The sequence below is a fragment of the Elephantulus edwardii genome, unplaced genomic scaffold (genome assembly GCF_000299155.1).
Source record: "Elephantulus edwardii isolate Elephantulus edwardi_28Jun2011 unplaced genomic scaffold, EleEdw1.0 scaffold00178, whole genome shotgun sequence".
Lineage (NCBI taxonomy): Eukaryota > Metazoa > Chordata > Mammalia > Macroscelidea > Macroscelididae > Elephantulus > Elephantulus edwardii.
Genome location: NW_006399928.1, coordinates 5,970,221 through 5,995,497, shown reverse-complemented (window position 1 = coordinate 5,995,497; position 25,277 = coordinate 5,970,221). Strand labels below are relative to the sequence as shown.

The window sequence follows — 25,277 nt, the reverse complement described above, 5'->3', positions numbered from 1 at the left end:
GATTGGCACAGGATAGAGCACGGTTTAGGGCTGTTGTACATAGGGTCGCTATGAGTCGCAAACGACTCGACAGCACATAACAACAACAACAGTACTTCTTGTGTCAAATTTTGAATTCCAGTCATCAATTATTACTGATGTATCTTAATCACATGTTTGATCAATTACAGACTGCAAAAGTAAAGAGAAATCTACAATTTCTTCCCTTTTGGAGTTAGTGATGAGCATATTTTTAAATAGCAGTTATATTAACAGGGCTTCCATATATATATTTATACCAAGCATTGTTTTAGTGTTATCCATAGGATTTTGGAGATCCTGTTAACTAAAAAAACATATAGCCAGTTCTGCTTCTTAATCTGTCTGAGTCTTTAAGCGCTGCTGAAATCTGTCCACTATAGGTAACCCTGCTTTATTTGAAATATCGATGATGTAACTGCCAGCACTCAGCAACATGCAACCCAACACACTATAGAAAAGTAACAGATGAGTGGTAGTAAGTGCTATTAATGCTTTTAATTGAAGAATTGTGCGTCTAGGTGAGTATCTAATAGCTGTAAATCACTAATAGTGGTATATGTTCTTATTTTACGCAGGACTTTGGGATATGGGAACGTGGAGATAAGACCAACCAAGGGATATCAGAATTGAATGCAAGTTCAGTTGGAATGGCAAAGGTAATTTTCCTTGCACCTTCTTTTTTTTTGTTGTTGCTGTTGTTGTTCTCTTTTTTAAAAAAAATTATTATTAATTTCAATGAAAATTTACAGAGACTTTGGATTTCCATTCATTCATTGTTGCGCTTTTCTCTCCTCCCAACCCTCCCCCTCAGTACAATACCCTCTTGGAAAAGTAAAAGAAAAATTCTTTTATTGTTATACAATCCCTCCCCCTAAGTCCACCCCACTATGCAGTCTTCATTCTGGACTCCTGTCATGACAATAATACCTAATCACATATCCCTTTTAAACAGTTTTCTACCCCATCTGTTTCAATGCAGTATGCATTATTTATCCCATCTTTCTCAGTCTCCCCCATCCCCAATGTCAGTCCTGTTTTACAACAGTGGCACCATGCAGTATTTGTCCTTTTGTGACTGAGATACTTCACTCAGCATAATGTCCTCCAGGGTCACCCATTTTTATTAATATTGCATGAGTTCCTTGTTTTTCCATGCAGCGTAGTATTCTATTGTGTGACTATACCACAGCTTCTCTATCCATTCGTTTGTTGATGGACACTTAGGTTGGTCCCAACTCCTTGCTATTGTGAACAAAGTTGCGATAAACATGGGTGTGCATATATCTGCTTGGATGGCAGTTAGGGTCTCTTTGGGGTATATTCCCAGTAGTGGAATTGCTGGGTCAAATGGTATCTCTATTTGCAAATTTTTGAGAAAGTGCCACACCGCCTTCCACAGTGGCTGCACCATTCTACACTTCCACCAACAGTGAATAAGGGTTCCAGTTTCTCCACAACCTCGCCAGCGTTTGTTGCTTGCTGTTCTGTTAAATTTTGCTATTCTGACTGGGGTGAGATGATATCTCATAGTTGTCTGGATTTGTATCTCTCTTGGAGCTAGGGATTTTGAACATTTCTTCATGTGCTTGTTGGCCATCTGAATGTCTTCTTTGGTGAAGTGTCCTTGTACCTTCTTATCAAGTATTGGTTAAGGAAGATTGGAGTATGTTGGATAATTGTTATAGACCATTAAAGTAAATGTGGAAAAGCATTAATTGTTCTTTTAAACTGCAGGCAATATTCAGATTCATCCATAGAACTATGAAAACTTTGTTCATAAACTCTTAATTTATTGACACAGTGGCTGTAGCAATGGGTTCAAGAATATCAGAGATTGTGAGAATGGCACAGGATAGGACAGGGTTTAGATCTGTTGTTCATAGGGTGACAGTGAGTTGTACTTGACTTGACAAGCAGTAACAACAACACTGCTTTTATAGAATATCCATCTCTCTTTCTTTCTCATTGATGACAAGTTGGAATCAACACATAGCTGATCCTCCATTGAGCTGATTTTCCATTAAGCTTCTCTAAGGCTGTAAATTTTGTCAGAGGTGATTGCCCATCTTTCTCCTTCATAGCGGCTATTGGATTAAAATCAGTACAGAGTTGTGGCTTTTGGATTAGCAGAGGAACTCCCTATGGATTAGGCTACCAGAGATCCCTCATGTGTGCCCTGTTGTTGTTGTTGTTGTTGTTAAGTGCCATTGAGTCGTAGGTGACTCATAGCGATCCTATAAACCAAAGTCCTCAACACTTGTGTGACTTTCATCCTTTCTCCAGGTTCATAGGGTTTTCCAGAGGCAAGCTATTATGGAAGTGGATGCCACTCCTGTTTCCAAGCTATTTTTAATTGGGGAGTGCTACCAAATAATGTGTGCCATGGGTAATATTAAGTAAACTCATCATCTTCACCATTACTAAAATAGAGAAATTATGAATCTTACTCCTTCCACATACCCTAACAAAGCATTATATCAGGACACTATCTCTAATTTCCTCCATTCATATTACTCTCACTTCCTTGTCATTACCATCTTGAGTATTCCCTTTCCACTTGGTTCTCTTCATTCTTATTGCCAGTTCCTTAATTCCTTCTCTCCTCTTCCCTGGAAACAGCAGGGAGGCATAAATTAGGATAACAGAGGAACAAACATTTATTACGATTAAATTCATGATATATAAATAAAAAGCTGAGAAAATCATTCAGTGGAGTGATTTAAGAAGGAATAAAACAATACACCACAAAAACACAATTATTTGGCCAAAATAAAGTTTGATAAACAGACAAAAAAGGCAGGATTACATTGAACAAAAATAACAAAGAGAAGTAAGGTAGAATTTGAAATTCACAGTCTACCAGAGTCTGGAATGTTGTTTCAGTAAATAAAGAGGAAAAAATATGTTAGAAATGAAAAAAGCAAAACAAAGACAAAGAAATATAGAATAATAATTTAGCAAAAATCATTGTCAGACTATCAAGGTTATTAAAATATGATCATAAAATTTTAACTGTAAAATTATTTTGTCTGGATTTTCTATAGGAACAAAACTAGTATCTGTATGTATTGATATAGTGATACATACATAAATTTACTATACAGCATGGCTCACAAAACTGTTAGAACTGGAAAAGATCTAATCCATGGGTCAGACGAAATGCTAAAGGTTTCTTTCTGGAAGGCTGATGACTTCTGCTCACATGGTTTCAGGAGTTGATAATCTAAAATATGCAGATCAGGTGGCAAGGTGATGGCTGTGGATCTCACGAATCAGAGATCATGGATCAAGAAGTGCAGGATCGACTCCAACCCCGCAGGGGAACCTGGCCGAGGCACTGACGGGCACATGCGCCAGGTGCTCTGGCCACACCAACACCAACCCTGCAGAGGAACCTGGCCGAGGCAATGACGGGTGCATGCGCCATGCGATCTGCCCGCCTTCACCCCCACCCCCTGGGCTGGGCTTGAGCACGGTGCCTTCTGGGAACCAGACCTGCTACCCCTCGGCCAGTGCCCTGGGTCCGGGAGGAGCATGTGCTGGCGGTCACTGCGGGGGTCAGCGTTCACAGGGGGTTCCTCCAGGCTGGAAGTGGCTTCTCGTATGTTACCAGCTGCTCTGCCGTCCGAGCCCACGTTAACTAACTAGTGGTGGTTGCTGGCCTGTAGAACGGATTGCCAGGCCTTCCTCGCGTGGCACCGGGTTTAATCACCCACCAGGACAGGACACCTGCCTACCCGATTACAAAGCTCATTGTCTCAAGAATCCCACTTCCCGGTTCCTTCCCGTGGAGCGGAGAGTATGTGAACCAACGATGACCCTGCAGACCAGCGTGTGCCTTTATCCACAGTCCTAATGAAATGGGAGAGACAGCCATGGCCGGAGGGGCCCGGTGAAGACGGAAGCCAGATCAGAAAGGCGTAGGCTTTCAATCAGTGACCTTCAGGAGCCACCAGGCAAGGACACTCCCTGAGACCTGGGCGCTAGGAAATAGGTTCTTCGCACAATCCCGACCAAGATTACCACCGGGTTTCGAGGATCAAGTCACAGCTGACTTCTAACGCCCACACTGGCCCTCTGCCTGTCCCCAAACCACAGCCGGATCATCTTTTTAAACCAAAACTACCCCTAAAGACTTCACAGAGCCAAACAAGACTCCTGAGGGTCCTGAGTCCTGGAGGTATAAGGGACGGAGGACACCCAGAGGTGGGGGGTGGCGGAGAGCCACCAAGGTGAGCCTGGGCGTGGGGTGCAGGGAGACCAGTTGCTCGCCAGGCCCCTCAGAAACGGATGCTTCAACACAGCAGAGGATGAGAGGATGAAAGCATGCCCGCGTCGGGGTGCTCAAGGACCTGGCCTCCTCCACCGCCCGCTCCTGGACTGCACTTCGAGCCACCAAGACCCAGCTGACCTCAATGCACCAGGTTAACCCCGGTCACCTTCAGAACCCCCTGTTGGTAGAGGCGGAGAAGAGGGTCTCCTATAACTGCTGCAGCCAGGGCACCGTGCACCTGCAGATCCACATGCAAAAAACATCTTTGTGCCGGGCGATAGGGTCATCTTCACGACCGAGATCAACAACCAGACCAGCAAGTGCATCAAGTCCATCCTCTTTGCCCTCTACGCGCACGTGCAGTATGAGGGCTTCACCCCCAAAACGGAGCGGCGGACGTACCAGGACAGGAGCGAGCTGCTCCGGCAGGAGGCCTACGCGCACATCATGCCCTTCAACACCTCCTGGGTCGTCAGCACCTTCCACCTGTCCCTCGTGCTGTCCGTCAGCAGCAGCGGCCGCCTGCAGGACAAGGATCTAATGAGCACACGGTATGAGCTGCTCATCACCGTCCACCTGCCCTGGTCCCTGACCTCCATCAAGGCCAAGGTCCCTGTAGTGATCACCAGCTTGCCAGCTATTGGATGTGTGGGAGCCGGCATCACGGAATTAAGTGCCCAAACGTCTAACTATGAAAAGCTTTCTAAGACTCCTCCTTTTGCCCTCTGCAAGGTGATCTCCAGGTTGAGCCCCCCTTCCCCCCGGATTGTCCGCATTCCCTGCCACCACATTGACCCATGCCTCAGCCACCCCACCCCAAGGGAATGAATGGAAAGGGAAGCCCAGCCCCAAGTGCAGTGAAGTCAGGCCCAAGGTCAAAGTCCTACCCCTGCGCCACCTGGGTGCTCCTGCTGTGGTGTCTGTAACGTCCCCAAAGCCAGGGCTTTGGTATCCTTTCTGTCACCTGGGCCTCTTTCTCATTCAGAGAAAGATCACACTGAGTGTGGCAGGTAACAGAATTGACGAGACCTTTTCGAACCAGGCCTGGCTGTGGCTGCCTGAGCTAGTATCGCTGTAACAGGAACACCACATGTGCTTGGCCTTAACAAGTAGAGATCCAGCCCTCACAGTGTAGGAAGCAGAGGGGTCTCATCCGGCCTGCGGGCTCCAGGGAAAGTCCTGAGCTCCAGGGTGATGTGCCGGCTGGCTGGCCCGCGGAAGCAGCTGCTTTGCTTAAACAGCTCTTTTACATCTGAAAAGACACTCATTTCAGACCTACAGCCTAGACTGTTAGCACCTCCTCAGCACAACAAAGATGGTGAAAGGCCGCAGAGGAAGAGGGTATTAAGTGGTCAGTGAAAATGTGGAAGCTGCTTGCAGCCCTTATCTGATGAGATAGCTGAAAATCCAGCAGGGGAGACTTTACATGTCAGGCCTCCTTGCAAGAGATGAACAAGGAAAACCGTCAAAACAAGTGCAGAGTGGGAAGGGAGTGGAGCCCTTACCACTCACCACTGCTAAGGGGCCTGTCGGTGGTCCAGGCTGCCCTTGTGGGAAGGTGATTGTTCCTCTGACAGAATGAATTCAAACCCACCAGCAGCACGTGGACCCAGGCTCAGAGGGACCCACCACTGCGTGTCCAAATCTCTGTCTTCCCGCCCCAGAGCTTTCTAAGTAACCAAGCACGACGTCCTTTTCCTTGGACTGGCCCTCCTGATAATGTTTGCAAACGCTGTAAGCTACCCTCTTGCCCGCTTCCCTCCTAAGCGAAGTGAGTGTTCTGGCTGTGACTTCTTCAGCACACATTTGCTTGTTCGTTTGACGGGCCTCTCGCCATATTCCTTACTCTTCCCCAAGAAGACAACTGAGAGGGAGCAATTCTTAGGTCTTCCTTATGCAGCATCCAGCTCCCACTTGCAGATGAAGCAACTCGAAATACTGTGGTCTGGGGCAGATCCACCTTCGTCTTTAAACTTGCATCCTTACTTTTTCATAGAAAAGATTTCCAAAGATGGCTCTTGAAGTCAAAGTATTAAAACTATGCCATTTAAAGACATTACAGAAACTCACTTATGGCTGACCCTGCTCCAGCAGGTTTTCAGAGGCTAAAAATCACACAAGACTTCCCATCTTTTCCCAAGAAGCTGCTGGTGGGTTCAAACCAGCTACTTTTGGCTTGGTAGTACAACTCTCTAATCAGCAAGCCACCAGAGCCCCCATAGCGACCCTATTGTTTACTGTTTAGTCAGAAGCAACCCATAGCTGACCATCAAGTGGGTTTTCATAGACAATAAATTGCACAGGAGGAGACTGCCCATCTTTCTGCCATGGAGCAGCTGGTAGATCCAAACTGCATATCATTTTATTGACAGCACGAGTCCTTACCGCTAAGCCACCAGAGCTCTCTTACTGACCTTATAGGGTAGAGTTAAATAACACCAGTGGGTTTCCAAGGCTCTAAATTTTTACTGAAGCAGTCCACCACATCTTTTTTTCTGCAGAATGGTCGGTGGGTTAAAACTAGCACGTCTTTCACTTAATAGCCAAGGGCTGAACCACTATGTCACCAGGGTTCATATATCTGGAAATACTTTTTCCAAAGCTTTTTGTTTCTTTTTGTTAAACGCAGTATAATTTGTTATATTCCTAAGATAAAATGGTGAGTAATGTTTAAGTGACTGTAAACTATTTGATTGCCACAGCAACTTGGATTATTAAAATAGAGTATATCGTTTTCTACATTTAACTCAAATAAAGCTTGTAAGAAACAACAAAACAAAAAAAACTGTGCAAAGTCCTGGAGTTAGACAAACAAAAAAGGAAGACTCTGCTTGGCATTTCTCAAATTGAAGTCACTGAAGGAAAAAAAACCCTTCATGCATCAAGGACAAGTTGCAATGCAAAAGGATTCTGTGAGCAAAACTGAGAATGGCTCAGGAAGCAATAAAAGAAGATAGTAGAAATACAGTCACTGTACTGATAAGGGTTGGTTAAAACTCACCCATTAAAAAAAAAAAAAACAAAAAAACACAAAACTCACCCATTTCAGGAACTCGCTAATAATTAATAAGCTTCTCTTCTCGTCTAATTTGCTCAGCACACAGACTGACTAGGTATGGAAAAGGATGCAACCCTGACACACACACCTTTCTTGATTTTAAACAGTGTTCCTGTGCCCTCTGTGGATGGACACTTAGAAATTTCCTATGAACACAATTAAGTGCTCTGGGATTCTGAGTCTTTTCATTGAAATCCAGTTTCTTATGATCTCCGTAATGAGATGCCTTTATCAGTAAAACGCAAGGAGACAATCTTGAGGTATTCTCTGCTTTCAGCCAGGATCTATCTGATATCATCAGTGATGTCCCTGGTGCCTGGCCAGTTCTGAACTCAGCTCGAGCTTCTGGCAGGTTTCTGTCAGTGGAATGTCCCTGTCGTTTTTGGATGATCTTAGCAATATTTTGCCACATTCTCCTGTACGCTTTTCTTGGGAATGGGGTTGGGGGAGGGAGAAACTGGATCTCTTCCATTCAGTTGGCCAGGTAGCCATCTTCCAAGTTTCCCAGGACAGACTGGTGAGCTTGCCCACGCCTGCATCTGTTAGTTCAACATAAGCACATCGTTCGAAAAGCTGGACTCCGTGACGAAAAATGTGGCATCTGAGTAGGAGGAAGTCTCTTCAACAACCTACATTGTGCCGAGGACGCAACCTTGCTCTCTAAAAGTGAGGAGGACTTGAAATGCTTGCTCTAGAATATCAGACTACAACCTTCAGTATAAATTACGTCTCAACATCAAGGAGACAAATATTCTCACCACTGGGCCAATAGCCAACATCATGATGGATGGAGAATAGATTGAAATTGTCAATGACTTCCTTTTATTGAATCCACAATCAACACCTTTGCCACCACCAGTCAAAATGTCAAAAGACATATTATACTGGGAAGGCTGGTTGTTGGGGATCTCCCCCAAGGACTGAGGAGAAAGGATCTCAGTTGGAAATCCAAGATGTGTGTGATTCAGACTGCCTGTGAATCGCTTTTCAGTCACTTGCTATGCATTTGAGAGACAGGTAATGGTAGAAGAATCAGTGCCTTTGAGCTGTGGTGTTGGAGGAGAGCACTGGATATGCCCTGGACAGCCAAGAGAACAATCAGATGTGTCCTGGAGAAGGTGCAGCCAGAGGGGTGCCTTCGAGAAGAGAATGGTGAAGCTTCATCTAACATGTGTTTGACATGTTTCAAGAAGGGTCTGTCCCTTGAAAAGGGACATCATGCTTGAAAATGTCAACAGAAACCCCTCAGTGAAATGGATTATTGACACAGTGACGGCAGCAATGGACTCAAGTCAGAGATGATGAGGACGGTCCGGGATGGTGTTCAGATCTGCTGTTTGTAATGTCACTATGAATCCTATGACACTTGATGGCACATAACAACAAGAAGAAACTTGGCAGCACATTTGCGCAATACATCTGTTCTCATGACTTCTGTTTCCATGGATGTTGCTTGTAGATGCAAGTAAAATAAAATCATTGACTCAAGGATAGAGGAGAAAGAAAAAAAAAAAGAAAAAGAAAAAGAAGTGCAGGATCAAAAGTATGTGAGCTTTCTTAAAACTCTCATTATATATCGCCTGCATAGAGAGATAATTTTACCTCCTCTTTCCCAATTTGGATAATACCTCTTATTTCCTTCTCTTGTCTAATTGCTATCACTAAGACTTCCAATACAATATTGAATAAGAGAAGTAATAGTGGGCATCCTTGCCTAGTTCCTGTTCTTAAAGGGAATGCCTTTAACCTCTCTCCATTGAGAACAATGTTGGCTCTCAGGTTTGCTTAATACTTTTTATTATGTTGAAAAAATTCCCCTATACTCCTATTTTGTTGAGTGTTTTAATCAGGAAAGGATGTTGGATTTTGTCAAAGGCCTTTTCTGCATCAATTGATAGGATCATGTGGTTCTTGTTCTTTGCTTTATTAATGTGATGAATTACATTAATTGCTTTTCTTATGTTGAACCATCCTTGCTTCCCTGTTATAAATCCCACTTGGTCATGTTGAATTATTTCTTTGATGTATCATTGGATTCTATTGGCCAGGATTTTATTCAGGATTTTTGCATCTATGTTCATGATACATATTGGCCGATAGTTTTCTATTTTGGTGATGTCTTTTCCTGGCTTTGGTATAAAGGATATGTTTGCTTCATAGAATGAGTCTGGGAGAATTCCATCTTTTTCTATTTTCTGAAATAATTTATGTAGAATTGGTGACAATTCTTCTATGAATGTTTGATAAAATTAATTTGTAAAACCATCTGATCCTGGGCTTTATTTTTTTTTTTTAGAATTTGCTGTATTACCTATTCAATTTCATTTTTTGTAATGGGTCTGTTCAGATGTTCAGTTTCAGTTTGTGTCAGTTTTGGTAGATTGTGCATTTCTAAGTATTTGTCCATTTCCTCTAGGTTTTCATATTTGTTTAAGCATAGTTTTTCATAATACTCTAATGTTAGCTTTTTTATTTTAGTTGTTTCTGTTGTGATGTTGCCTGATTCATCTTTTATTCATATTATTTGTGTCTTCTCCTTCTTTTCTATTTTATTGACCTTTTCAAAGAACCAACTCCTAGTTTTGTTGATAGTTTTAATTGGTTTTTTTTGTTTTCTATTTCATTTATTTCTGTGCTAATTTTTATAATTTCAGGTTTTTTTAGAGGTGTCAGGTTTTCTTGCTGTTGTTTTTCAATATTCTGGAGATGTTGGGTTAGAGAGTCAATGATCAGTTTTCCCTGCCTCTTGATGTGTTTGCTTATGGCTATAAATCGACCTCTGACTACTGCTGTGGCTGTTTCCCAGAGGTTTTAGTAAAACCAAGGACTATAAACTTCATTAAAGAAAAGCTTGGAAGAACTCTAGAAATCCTAATCCACAACATAAACAGTCTTCCAAGTATCCTGAAAAATCTACAACCAGGAGAAGATAAAATTGATGATTTGATTCTAAGAATAAAATTCCTATGCACGTCCAAAACCTTCTCCAACAGGGTAAAAAGGCAAGCCACAGACTGGGAAAAAAGTATTTGGTATTGACATGTCAGATAAGGGACTTATATCTAGAATTTATAAAATCCTTGAGCACCACAACAAGATAAAGGTAAACCATCCAGTTGAAAAATGAGCACTGGGTATGAACAGACACTTCACCAAAGAAGACATTCAGATGGCCAACAAGCACATGAAGAAATGTTCAAAATCCCTAGCTCCAAGAGAGATGCAAATCCAGACAACTATGAGATATCATCTCACCCCAGTCAGAATAGCAAAATTTAACAGAACAGCAAGCAACAAACACTGGCGAGGTTGTGGAGAAACTGGAACCCATATATATGGTATATTCAATACTCTTCTCCAACATCACAGCTTAAAGGCATCGATTCTCTTTCTATCATCCCATTGTCCAGCTTTCTGGAGCATAGCTTTTCCATCTTTCTGATGTATAGCAAATAATTGCAAAGACAATGGCTTGTATTAGGTGCACCTTAGTATCTAGACTGGCATCATTGCTCTTCAGTACTTTGGAGAGGTTTCTGACAACACACTTTACCGATTCAATTTGTCTTAATTTTTCTGGCTGCTGGTACCAAGAGTGTTGATTGGGAAGTCAAGCAAACTAAAGCTGTTAACAATCTCAATCTCTTCACCATCTATCATGAAGCTGCCAGTCAGCCCAGTGGTGAGAATCTTTGTTTTCTTGATATTGAGCTTCAATCCATATTGAAGGCTGCAGTCCTTGACTTTCTGCAACAAGTGCTTCAGGTCTTTCTCAGTTTCAGCAAGCAGGGTTTTGTCCTCTGCATCATGCAGATTTTTGATGAGTTTTCCTCTAATCCTGATTCCACATTACTCCTCATATATCCAGTCTCCTGGATAATTTGTTCTGTTTATAGGTTGAAAAGGTATAGAGATAGGACACATCTCTTGCATACACCCTTCCCAATTTGAACCATGCAGTGTTTCCCAGCTCTGTTCTTATGACTGCTTCCTGGTCCAAGTATAGGTTTCACATAAGCATGATCAAGTGTTCTGGGATTCCCATTCTTCTCAGAGTTAGCCTCAGTTTGTTGTGCTCCACACAGTCAAATGCCTTTGCATAGTCAATAGCGTTTCATAAATTTTAGTTGTGACTCCTTTGTCTGAAATATTATTGCCAAATATTTCCCCACTCTCTGGATTTTCTTTTTGCCATATTAGAAAATGTTTTTCCTCTTTTTAAAAATTTTATACTGATTTAATTGTAAAAATATTGAATACAATTGTTTTTCAGAAAAGATCCTTTCCATTTCCTTCACACACCCCCCGCCCCAATCAAATTGTGCAACCCTATGATTAACACCCTAGCCACCCCACCCATCCTCACGCCTCTGCTTCCTCCTCCTTGGGCCCTCATACTCCTTCTAGAACAATGGGGTTTTGGGTAGTATTTGTCCTTGTGAGACTGAGTTAATTCACTCAGCATAATGCTCTTCAGTCCCTCCCAAGTTAGGTGATAGATTTAAATTACAAAATTACTGCTCCTGTGTGCTGTGTAGCATTCCATTATATGAATGTACAACAACTTCTCAATCCTTTTGTTTGTGGTTGAACATCTGGGCTGTTTCCATGTTCTTGAGATGGTGAATAATGCTGCTATGACCATTGATATACAAGTCTCCATTTCAGCCTCAGTTCTCATTTTCTTGGGGTATATTTTCAAGCAATGGAATATCTGGGTCATATAGAATGTCTGTGTTCAGGTTTTTGAGGAAGCATCAAACTGCCTTCCAGAGTGGTTGTACCTTTTTGCAATCTCTCTAACAATGTATAAGAGTTCCTATCTTGCTAAATCCTCTCAATCATTTTTTACTTGCTGTTCTGTTAAATTTTGCCACTATTATGTTTTTTATGCACATTGGGACTTTATTTTTAGAAGGTCCTATTTATAGATTTTGTCTTCTCTTGGTAGTGCATTTTTTGCTATGTTTGCAAGTATATTATTCATGTCCTTGACAAGGGCTTTTAATTTTCCCCCACCCTATTTTTCCCTCTGATGATGTTTATGGCTTTTGCTTTATTGCTAAATCTCTGATTCACTTTGAGTTGTTTTTGTGTATGGGATGAGATGTGAATCCTGTTTCAGTTTTCTTCAGGTAAAAGTCCAGTTTTGCTAGCGCCATTAGTTAAAAGAGGCAGTTGTTTGCCAATTTAGTGAGTTTCATTTCCATGTTGACTATCAACTGATCACAGGTAGATGGGTTGATTCCTAAGTTCTGAGTTCTATTCCATTTGTCTATGTGCCTGTGCTTATACTAATACCTTCAAGAAAATCTAATTTCCCTTCCTGAACAAACACTTCACAAAATAGGAACAGAGGAGAATCTTCACACACAGTTAAAAGTATATATGCAAATCCAAGAGTCAACATTATTTTCAATAAAAAGAGAATAAAGGAATATCCCTTGCAAACAGGCAGGGATGTCCACTATCATCACTCCTTTTGAATAGTCTTACCCAAGAAAACTGTTCCTAGTTGTGACTAGCTAAGACTATGGAAGTCTAAGCTAGAACAATTAGGCAAAGGAAGGAAATAAGAGGCCTCCAAATTGGCAAAGAAAGGTAAAACAATCACTATATGCAGAGAATATGATAATACATGTTGTTGTTATGTGCTGTTGAGTTGCTTGTGACTCATAGCCACCCTCTGTACAATAGCTCTGAATCCTGTCCTATCCTGAGCCGTTCTCACAGTTTCTGACACACTACCACTATTACCTTAATTACTATGTCACTCTGTCTCCTCCTAGATCTTCCTCTCTGGCGCTCTCTCTCCATCCTTCCAAGCACGATGCCCTTCTCCAAGGACTGGTCCTTACTGGAAACATATTCAAAGTATGTCAGATGGAGCTTCAAAATCTTACCCTTTAAGGAAGAATTTGGTTTTACCCTTTCCAGGACAAGTTTGTTTGTTCTCTTGACAGTCTATGATATGGTCAATACTACAACTCAAAGGCACTGATTATTCTGCCATCCTTACTCATGCTTCAGCTCTTTGATGTGTAGCAAGTAATTGCAAAGACCATGTCTTGAATCAGGCGTTCCTTAGACACTGGACTAGCATTGTTGCTCTTTAAGTTTCTGGTGGCATATTTTCTTAGTACAATTCATTTTTCGATTTTCTGACTATTGATGTCCAGAGTGTTGATTGTGGGACTGAGCCAGCTGAAATTGTTAACAATTTCAATCTATTCTCCATGTAGTATAGTGCTGCCAATTGGCCTGATGGTGAGAATGTTTGTCTTCTTGATGTCAAGCTTCAATCCGTATTGAAGACTGCAGTCCTTGACCTTCTACAGCAAGCATTTCAAATCCTCCTCAGTTTTGACAAACAAGATTGTGTCATCTTTATATCGCAGGTTGTTGATGAGTCTTCATCCAATCTTAATGCCACATTTCTCCTCATAAAGTTCAGACTCTCAAATGATCTGTTCTGCATATAGATTGAAAAGATATGGAGACAGAATACATCCCTGACACACTCCTTTCCTGATTTTGAACCATACAGTGTTTCCTTGCTCCATTCTGACAAGTGCTTCTTAGTCCAGGTATAGGTTGTCCATGACCACAATCAAGTGTTATGGGATTCCAATTCTTCTCAATATTAGCCACAATTTATTGTGATCCCCACAGCTAAATTAGTTTGCATAGTCAATGAAGTCAACATTTTTTTCACAATGTTGAATCTTCCTATCCATGAACAGGAAATATTTTTCCATTTAATTAAATATATTTTCTTGTGGTAAAATTCTCACCTGGGTCATTTGGCAGCACCATGATAGATATTGAGGTTATTAATAATTACAGCTCACTTGGCTCCACAATCAACACTTAACACCAGCAGTCAGAAAATCAAAAGACTAATTTTCATTGGGAAACTCTGCTGTCAGGGACCTCTCCAGAGTGCTGAAAATCAACGATGCCATTCTAGAGACTAAGATATGCCTAATTCAGGCTATGGTCTGAACAATTACTTGCTACGCATTAGAGAGCTGGACAATGACTAAGGATGTTAGAAGAAGAATCGATGCCTTCAAATTGTGGTGCTGGAGAAGAGTCTTGAAAATACCATGGACTTCCAAGAAAACAAATAGATCTGTCTTGGAGAGGGTGAAACCAAGTTTCTCCTTGGTGTTTAGGATTTTGATGCTCCATGTTACATATTTTGGACACGTGGCCAGGAGAGACCATTCCCTGTAGAAGGACATCATACTAGGAAGGGTGGAGGGACAGCACAAGAGAGGAAAACCCAAGATGAGATGGTTTGATACAATATCTGAATGGGGATTTGTGTGTCAGAATTAGTGAGAATGGCTCAGGACAGGGAAGGGTTCAGAGCTGCTGTACATTGGATCGCTATAGGTTGCAGGTGAATTGATGGCACATAACAACAACAACAAAAATGTTTTGTAAGTTTCCTTATATAGATCTTTTGTGTCATTGGTTAGTTTTGTTATCAAGTGTTTCATCTTGTGGTTGGCTATTGCAAATGGCATTATATTTTTTTTTGTTTCCTTTTAAGCAATTTCTTTGCTGCTGTAGGGAAATCCAAGTGACTTTTGTATGCCGATCTTGTATCCGGCCTTTCTACTGAATTTGTCTCCTAAGTTTAACAGGGTTTTTTGCTGACTATTTAGAGTTTTCTATTTACATTACTTGTTGTTGTTGTTGTTGTTATGTGCCGTCGAGTCGTTTCCGACTCATAGCGACCCTATGCACAACAGCCCTAAACCCTGCTCTATCCTGCGCCAACCGCACCGCCTCTGACACACCCATCCCAATTACCCCAGTCACTGAATCAATCCATCTCATAGAGGGTTTTCCCCTCCTGCGCTGTCCCTCCACCCTCCCAAGCATGATGTCCCTCTCCAAGGACCCGTCCCTCCTGGCAGCATGTCCAAAGTATGTCAGACGAAGCCCCAGAATCCTTGCCTCCAAGGAGCCGCTTGGTTTAATCCTCTCCAAGATGAATCCGTTTGTTTTCCTGGCAGTCCATGGTACATTCAGTACCCTTCTCCAGCACCACAGCTCAAAAGCATCCACCCTCACAAAATACCTATATAAGAATAAACCAAAATACCCATATAAGAAAAATTACAAAAATTTACTACAAGAAATTGCAAAACTTTACCACATGGAACAATAATAGACCTAACTCAATGGAAAAATATTTCCTGTTCATAGACAGGAAGACTCAACACTGTGAACTTGACAATCATATCAAAAGTAAAATACAGGTTCAACACAATTCCAATATAGGTATCAACTTCACTCTTTAAGGACACAGAAAAGTTAATTTTCAATTTCATTTGGAAAGTTTTCCTTCAAATAAGCAGAGTTTTTCTGAAAAGTTAAAATGTTGGAGGCATCACACTCTTATTTTAAAGCATAGTGGCAATAATCAAAGAAAGTTTGTTTGGTGGTTGGTTGGTTGTTTTTTGCTTGAGTACAGAGGTACTAAGCCACAAGAAGTCAGTCCTAGAGCAGATGCTCAAGCAAAGAACTTTCTCTCAGAACTGTCTGAAATAGGAAGCCTTCCCTGATATTTGTACCTGGTATTTGTACCTAAAGACTCTTAAATTCAAGAGATACTGGTCACAGCATAAGAAATTGGCAGCAGTGCAAGATGTTCAGAATCAGAGAAGCCCAGATAGATTGAGATTTAAGCTATCATATCCAGGGCTGGATGAAGGGAGAGAGGTGTTGAATTATGTAGGCGGGAGTGGAAAACGATGTTGGTGGAGTGGGGGAAAGGGTGGGTCAAGACACGCACTAAGAGTGGGTTGCAACACTGCATCTATTGGTCACTTCTATAATTGGATAAATGTCTTTCATCTGCTCCTTCCTGTAAAATGCTTTTTCTGTCAAATACTATTCTAAAAACTTAAGACAGACAAGGAAGAAGGACTGGCCATCCACCTCCAAAGGCCTTTGAAAACCCTATGTACAATAGAGCACACTTACACTATTTTGCATGGCAACTGAGGCTGAGCTCTCAAATATGGAAACACAAAAGGAGGAACAGTTGTAAGCAGACACTATTGATTGGAATAATGGAATGTGAGAAGCACGAATGTAGGAAAATTGGAAATTATTAAGAAAGAAATGAGAAGGGTTGGCATGGGACGTTTTGAATCAGATGATCAGATGATCTACTATGGTGGAGATGAAAAGGTGAGAAAAAAATGGGATTGCTTTCATAATTAAAAAAGTCATTTGTAGATTCATCTTGAAATACAATGTGGTGAGTGACAGGATAATACCCTTACACAAGGAAGTCCAGTGAATATCACTATCATTCAAATATATGCACCAACAACTAGAGCCAAAGGGGAGGAAATAGAAGATTTCTACCAACTTTTACAGTCGGAGATCGATTGAACATGCAATCAAGGTGCATTGATAATAACGGGTGACTGGAATGCAAAAGTTGGGAACAGAGAAGAAGATTCAGTAGTTGGAAAACATGGACTCGGTGACAGAAATGAAGCTGAACAGAGAATTATTGAATTTTGCACAATGACTAATTTATTGAAAATACATTCTTTGAGAGACATAAATGCAGGTTACACACATGGATTTCCCCTGATGGTATGTATAGGAGTCAGATTGATTACATCTGTGGAAAGAACCACTGGAGAAGCTCAATATCAGCTGTGAAAACTAGGCCAGGAGCTGATTGTGGAACAGACCACCAATTACTCACATGCAAGTTCAAGCTGAAGCTGAGGAAAATGAAATTAAATCCACAGAAACCAGAATTTGACCTTAAGTCTATCACATTCAAATATTAAAACCATCTCAGTCAGGAACAGGTTTGAGGCCTTAAACACCAGTAAGTGAAGACCAAATGAGCTGTGAGAGGATATCAAGCATATCATCCATGAAGAATGCAAAAGGTAATTACAAAGGCAGCAGAGGAAGAGAAGACCAAGGTAGAGGTCAAATGAGACTCTAAATATTGCACTAGAGTGCTGAGAAACCAAAGCAAAGTGAAGAAATCAATAAATTAAGGAGCTGAACAGAAAATGTCAAAGGGCTGCTCGGGAAGACAAAACAAGGCATTATAATGAAATGTGCAAAGAGCTGGAGTGAGAAAATTTAAAGGGCTGAACTCGCTCAGCATTTCTTAAGCTGGAGGAGTTGAAAAACAAATTAAATCCACAAGTTGCAATATTCAAGAATGCTTTGGGCAGATTATTAAATTATCCAAGAAGCATTAAAATACAATGGAAAGAGTACCAGAAGGAATTGGCTGACACAGAAGAATTTCATTAAACAACCTGTAAGCAAGAGCCTGTGGTGATGATGGAAGAAGTTCAAGCTGCTCTGAAAGAATTGCAAAAAAATAAGTCTCCAGGAATGGACAGCATACCAATTGACATATTTCAACAAACAGGCACTGCTCTGGACAACCTGGCCAACTAACTGACTGGAAGAAATCTATATTTGTTCCCATTCCAAAGAAAGTGACCTAACAGATGTGGAAATTAATAAACAATACCATTAATATCACATGCAAGCAAGAGTCTGCTGAAAATTATAAAAACATGACTTGAACAGCACGTCAACAGAGAACTGTCACATGTGCAGGCTAGGTTTAGAAGAGGCCGTTGTACTGGGAATATTATAGCTAATGTTAGATGGATATTAGCTGAAAGCAGAGAGTACCAGAGGAATGTCTATCTGTGTTTCATTGACTATGCAAATGCATTTGACAGTGTGGATCACAACAAACTGTGTCTGACTGAGAAGAATGGTAATCCCAGAAAAATTGATTGTGCTTAGGCAAAACCTATACTTGAACCAGGAGGCAATTGTCAGAACAGAGCAAGGAAACATTACATGGTCCAAAACTAGAAAGGGTTTATACCAGGGATGTATTCTGTCTCCATACCTTTTCAATCTATATGCAGAACTGATCATCAGGAAGGCTGGGCTGTATGAGGAGGAATGTGGCATCAGGATTGGAGGAAGATTTGTCAACACCTCCTGCAAAAGACCAAGGACTGCAACATTCAATCTGGATTGAAGCTCAGCATTAAGAAAACAAAGATTCTCATCACTGGGCCAAATGGCAGCATCAGTATGGATGGTGAAGAGATTGAGATTGTTAACTAGTTTGCTTGGCTCCACAGTCAACACTCTTGGTACCAGGAATCAGGAAATCAAAAGAAGAATTTTATTGGGAAAGTTAGCTGTTAGGGACCTCTCTAGACTACTGAAGAGCAATGATGTCATCCTGGAGACTAAAGTGTGCCTGATCCAGACCCTAGTCTTCGCAATTGCTTGCTATGGATCAGAGCTGGACAGTGACTAGGGATGATAGAAAGATAACTGATGCCTTTGAGCTGTGGTGCTGGAGAAGAGTGTTGAATATACCATTGACTGCCAGGACAACAGAGAGGGTGAAACCAGGCTGCTCCTTGGAAGCAAGGATTCTGAGGCTCCTTCTGACACACTTTGGGCATGTTGCAAGGAGGGCTTGGTCCTTGGAAAGGGACATCATGTTTGGAAGGGTAGAAGGACTGAGAAAAAGAGAGAGACCATTGATGAGATAGATTTATAAAGTGGGGTAATGAGGGTAGGTTTGTCAGAGACAGTGAAGTTGACACAGGATAGAGCAAGTTTAGGGCTGTTGTACACAGAGTCGCTATGAGTCATAAGTGACTCGACGGCACATAACAACAACAGTGTACTTTATTGGTGGTATATGACATGATAGGTTCTCTAAGCCCCTCCCCTTTCTCAGGGGGACTGGATGGAAACTGTGCCAAGGATGTGAGCTCTCAGTGTGTGTGTGGATTGAGTTGGTGCAATGACTCCCCCAGCAGCCGAGGGTCTCTTTCTTTCAATGCTATTGCTGGGGCTGGTGATCCAAGGGGCTCTTATTCTTTGGAGGCTATGTGAACCACCAGATTGACCACCCTATAGCTATAGCCAAATTCATTATCATACTAGGAAATGAGTTTGACAGAGTAGTCACTCAAGGCAATGCCAGCCCCAGCATCAAAGGTAGAAGAGTGAGTATCACTCTTAAAGTCACAGGAGACAACCTGGTCTTCAGTACATCCCAGGATACCCTTGAGGAGCCCTTCTGATGTCTGCTTTACTACATCCTTGATGTCATCATATTTGGTAGCTTTCTCCAGATGGCTGGTTGGATCCACGACTGACACATTGGAGGTGGGGACACAGAAAGCCATGCCAGTAAGTTTCCCATTCAGCTCAGGAATGACCTTGCCTATCACCTTGGCAGTGGTAGTAGATGCAGGAATGATGTTCTGGACAGCTCCATGGCCAGCATGCCAAAGTTTTTCAGAAGGGCAATCCACAGTCTTCTGGTGGCATATGATGTTAAAGTTGTCATTTATGACCTTGGCCAGGGGAGCCAAGCAGTTGGTGGTACAGGAGGCATTACTGAAAATCTTTAGAGAGTTGTCATACTTTTCATGGTTCACGCCCATCACAAACATGGGGGCATTGACAGAAGGAGCAGAGATGATTACCCATTTGGCACCACCCTTCAAGTGAGGCCCAGCCTTATCCAAGGTTGTGAAGACTATAACATACTCAACACCAGCATGACCACACTTGATGTTGTCAGGATCTCGCTCCTGGAAGATAGTGACGGCTTCCCCATTGATAACCAGCCTCCCAATTATTAGCCTTGACAGTGCCATTGAAATTGCCATGGGTGGAATCATACTCGATCATATAGACCATGAGTTGAAGTCACTGAAGAGGTCATTGGAAACAATATCCATCATTGCCAGAGTTAAAAGCAGCCCTGGTGACCAGGTGTCTAATGCAGCCAAATCTGTTTACTCTGACCTTCACCATTGTGCTGAGGCTGCATGAGAAGAGAAGGCAATCTGTCAATCAACGAGGAGCAGAGAACCTCAAAGAAAGTTTTAAATTTTTTTAAATACCCAAATAGTGTTCAAAAAGGATGTTATTTAGCTTCCAAGTGCATGTTCTTTCCTCTTGTGTAGGGTCCAGCTCCGACAGATCCAAGAGTGGGGAATCAGAGAGACTTAAAAGATAACCACAAAATAGTTGGATGAAAGACTTCAAGAATTTTTTTTTTCAAAACAATTGGAAAACATTTATTATACTAAGATGTGTACATCCTATTGTTTAAAAAAAGGTAGCAAATTTGCTGGTACTATAATTTAACCTGTTTCACTGGGATAGACTAATGTTCAATACTGCTCAGTACAATTTCGAATTTGATGAGCTTTTAGTTAATCTTTACTCCATTTCTAAAACCTGATGTGGATTTCAAAATAGCACACAGCATTAAATGGCATTTGTTCCATAAATCTTAAGATCAGAAAGGAGCATTAAACAGATAAGCAAAACTCTGAAAACAAAGAGGTAAGATCACTCCCCCATCTCCAACACATGATTGGTACAGAAAACATGTGGCCACAGGAAAGCAAATGGAAGTGAGAGAAAGGAGAGCTCTCCTTCAGGAAGGGCTACAGACTTGCAAATTATTTTGTGAAGTGAAGATGGAAATGGGTTAAGACACTGCTGCTTTGCATTAATTCACTTTATAAATTAAACACCTTTGCCCACTGTACTTTTTGTCTTCTGGGAGAGATTTCAAACTCAATTCATTCCTATTTTCTCTGAACAAAGATAATCAACAAGTGCATTCAAAGCCAAAATACCTGGACAAACGAATAGAAATCATTAAGAAGGAATAGTAATAGTTTTCTTAAAGTTGGATCTGTTACACTCCAAGCCTCAAAATACTCATTGATGACTTCTGAAGGCTTTGGGTGAAGAGAGATACTTTTAGAAGTATATACGGTGGACAAGCATTTGGTTTTGACAAAGTGCCCTTTAGCAAGCTTTTATGTGCTGTGTAAAAGCCCCCAATTAATAAACAGAATCCTTACTTCAGTATTTGAGGAGTCAGGGTTTTTTTAAGGTACATTTTAGTGTCTGACTGACTGTCCAATGTTCCATGCCCAATTTCATGTTTTCGATAAGGAAGCCGCTTTAACATCATATCAGAAGTAATGCTGACTCCCCCCCCCACGAGGTCACCTGTTTTCAGTGTTTAAGGTGGGGCTTTAAAATGAAAAGCGAAACCTGAGCAAGACTGGGGAGGTGAAGTGGGAAACCAGACAAGTTTTAAAGGCTTTAGAAAGGAAAAACCAGAAACTGAAAGGCTAAAAATGGCAGCAGAAGCAAAAGGTTTTCAATAAAAAGACAAAGCAGAAAACCAGTCCTTTTGTACCTATTAGGATTTACAAAGATCCTCTCATCAAGGTATTCCTGATAATGCAGTTGCGTCAAGCCTGTCTCCCAGCTTGCTCTTCTCAATCTGGCATGATCCTGGCATATGCTCCTCGGCCATGATTCTTCTGAGAAGGTAGAGACTCGCCCTGACCACCAGTTCACTCTCCACAGACAGCCTGGCTGGCTCCACACAGCACTGCCCACTCCTGCGCTCCCATCAGCATAAGATCCAGGCAAGAAAAACCCAAATGGCACAGAAAGGTAAATTCCCACAGTAGGTTTTTACATTAATTTCCAAATCGCATACAGTGTAAAAAGTAGCAAAGCTGCTTCTAAAACTTTATCTACTGGCCTCTGAAAGGGAAGCAGGCAGCTTTGTCCACACGGGGCCTTGGAGCTGGACGCATGCTGTCCTTGCTCTCCTGAGGATGCGTGGCTGTGGCAGTGAGCAGAATCGCCTCTCCTACTGCTCATTTGAAGGTCATCTTGTGTTTTCAATATGAAACACTTTATACGGTAAAAATCCAATCCCAAGACTTCTTGGATTCGGTCTTCACACACTTTATTTGGTATTGAATATAGTTCAATCTATATAGGACATCACTTCAAAATTATGTGGACACCATCGCCTGTTTTCAACTTTTATTGTGGAGAATAAAAAACAACTCTCATCTTGAAAATTCTGAACCATCTGATCACTAACAAGAGTGTGAATGCCAGTGGGGCCCTGTCTGTATAGGTGGTTAACCTGGTGTGAAGGGATATTAAACACCACCGCGAGCTTTTGGGCCAGTTCTGAGGCAACCATTTCTTCCAAATAGAGTTCATGATAAACATAGGGCGCACCACCGCCATTCTCCCCACCACCTGCAGCCTGCGTGATGCTGGCCTGATTCTGGCAGATTTAGGACAGCTGGTACTTCTCCTTCTCGTGGGCAGTTTTCTTTTCCATTTTCTCTCGGTCTGTCTTTTGTTTCCTGTCTGCTCCTTTAGGCTTAAACACTTTGATTTGGCAACTAGCTGAATGGAGATGATCTGTGTATTCCCCATTTTCATTCTGCTTAAAAGTGTCAACCTGGATCCTAAAAGGATCCTTTTTCACCTCCATGCTTCCTCGGAGTGAATTCTGTGCTGGTAGAGTGCACCTGAATGAAAGCAGATGTGCATTTTGCAGGGTCCCAAAGAAATTCAACTGCTTTTAACTGGCTTGGGTTTGTCCTTGTGTCAGTTATCCCCACAGACATTGGGGTATCCAAATCAAGAAGTCTGTCTCCTGGACGGTTCCACTTCCAGGCTTCAAGTTGCTGACGTTCTGTATGTTGCAATCATCTATCATGAAATCCAATTCTCTTTACCAATTTTCCACTAATATCAGGCATATTTCCCATTTTCTGATTATCCAGCATTCGAATTTCATAAGACTAACCTTGGTTCAAGTAAGTGAGTGTTTCATCATGCAGCTTTACTGCTGGCGATGCTGCAGCGCACATCACATATTGAAAGGATGGTTGTTTAGTTTCATCATCCAGTGAAAGGCTAGAATCTTCCTGCTTGAAAATGGGTAATGCCAGCACATCACTCATGCTGTAGGCGCCGGCGCCCAGGTCCTGCCCGATGCCTGAAAGGCTGGCCTAGTAGTCGTGCACCAGCCTGGACTCGATCACCTCGTCCATCTTGAGCACCAGGTCATCTTCTGGCCTCTCTGTGCGTCCCGCGTCCTCCGCTATCGCTGTGCCGCACGGCGCTCTGTGGGCGCGGCCTGGGGGAGGGCGCAGGTGAAGCCTCCGGAGGCGCGGCGGACAGTCACCCATGGCGACACGGCCGGTGGCCGAGGCGGGTTGCGCAGGGCCCTGCTAGCCCCGCAGGCAGCTGCAGTGGCCTCATCTCCGCCCCCCACCCCCACCCCGCCCCTGACCTGCCCGCCTGGGCTCTGCGGCCCGCCGCCCAGCCAACCTCTGCTGGCCCTGACTTCAAGAATCTTAAGTGACTTTATTCAGCACAAGTGAAGCTTTTAAGCAAACTTTTCAAATGATTAATACCGTAAAACAGATAGTAAAAGTAACAACAGGGAGTATAAACATTTCCTCAAGAGCATTCTCTCAGTATCAATATTTACCAGTGGATTTACAAGGGATATGCTCCTAATGTTTGCTCAGAGTCTTATAAACAAGGCTTTATTGCTATAGAATTGCTGGTTTTCTTGTAATCAAAACTTCTATCCGTTGGTCACTCTGCAGGCATTCCTGTTTATTACAATGGCTGAGTGGACTAAAGACTCTGTTTATTAGTTAAATATGTCTTAGCCCATTCACTGGTGACAATCCTCTTTAAACTCCACACTCTTCTTATTGATTTATAACTTTATAACATTGTGATCTGAGAAGATGCTTTATAGTATTTGAATGCTTTTTTTAATAAAAATTACTGAGAATGGCTTTGTGACATAACATATGATCTATTCTAGAAAATGTTCCATTCACTGCATAAAAATGTGTACTGACTTTTTAGTATAACACTATGTTGATGTTATTATTCTGGAGTGAAGATTTTGTTGAATAAAAGGCCTGAACACTGTTCATAGAGTTCCCAGAGGCAAGCCATTTCAGAAGTGGATGCCACTCCTGCTTCCAGGCTTGTTTTAATCGGGAAGCTCCAGCAACACTGTCCACCATGGGTAACCATTATCACATTTGGCACATCAGTGTCACAGTGTTCAGTATCACAGCAACCATGAGTTGCCTCTACACAGCAATGCACAGACCAGTGCTATACCACCCAGAAGAGTGTTTGACAGAAAGACAATCTGAACCAGGCCCAAGGGTCACAGGCCCGATGGCACCTAATAACAACAACAACAACAGGATGTCTAATATTTCATTGTTTCCATATGTCTTGTCTTGTTGTTGTTGATCACCTGTTGAGTCAAGTACAACTCATAGCGACCCTACGAACAAAAGATCTGAAGTCTTTATATAACTATCGTCATTTCTCAAAGTTCATACTCTCCAGAGGCATGTTGTTTAGGAAATGGATGTCACTCCTACTACCAAACCTGTCTTAAACTTGGAGCTCCACCAAACACCATGGGTAACCCTTATGGTATTTGACACCCTAATGGCACTAGGTTCAGCATCACAGTAACTCCAGGTCGCTTCAGTACAGCAAATTGAAAGGAGAGTGCTGTACCAGTTAGAAGAATGTTCCTCGAAAGTATAACAACAACCTACTTTTAAATACAACAGCCCTTCATGAGGTTTTGTTGACTCTAAACAAGAAGCTTAAATAAAAAGAAATCAATATAATATGTTGTTGTTGTTGTTGTTATGTGCCATTGAGTCACCTGAAACCCATTGCGATAGCAGCTCTGAATCCTTCCCTATCCTGAGCCAGTCTCATTAGTTCTGACACAAACCCCTATTGCCCCAGTTACTGTATCAATCCATCTCATCCTCTCCTGTGCTGTCCGTCTACCCTTCTGGGCATTATATACTTCTCCAAGGATCGGACTTACTGACCACTTGCCCCAAGTATGTGAGATGTTGTTGTTGTTGTTATGTGCCATCGAGTCGTTTGCGACTCATACCGACCCTATACACAACAGCTCTAAACCCTGCTCTATCCTGCGCCAAC

The 25,277-nt window shown here is 42.0% G+C and overlaps 1 protein-coding gene and 1 pseudogene across 4 annotated transcripts in view; one reads left to right on the top strand and one right to left on the bottom strand.

The window, feature by feature from the left end:
- Positions 1-25,277, top strand: part of PHKA1 (phosphorylase kinase, alpha 1 (muscle)) — a 742,463-nt gene that overhangs the window by 140,718 nt on the left and 576,468 nt on the right. For all 4 annotated transcript variants that reach the window (XM_006895993.1, XM_006895991.1, XM_006895992.1 and 1 more), the window contains one exon: positions 597-677. In XM_006895993.1, the coding sequence (XP_006896055.1) occupies positions 597-677 (81 nt within the window). The remainder of the gene's footprint in view (positions 1-596; positions 678-25,277) is intronic.
- LOC102860432 lies at positions 22,552-23,458 on the bottom strand (annotated as a pseudogene).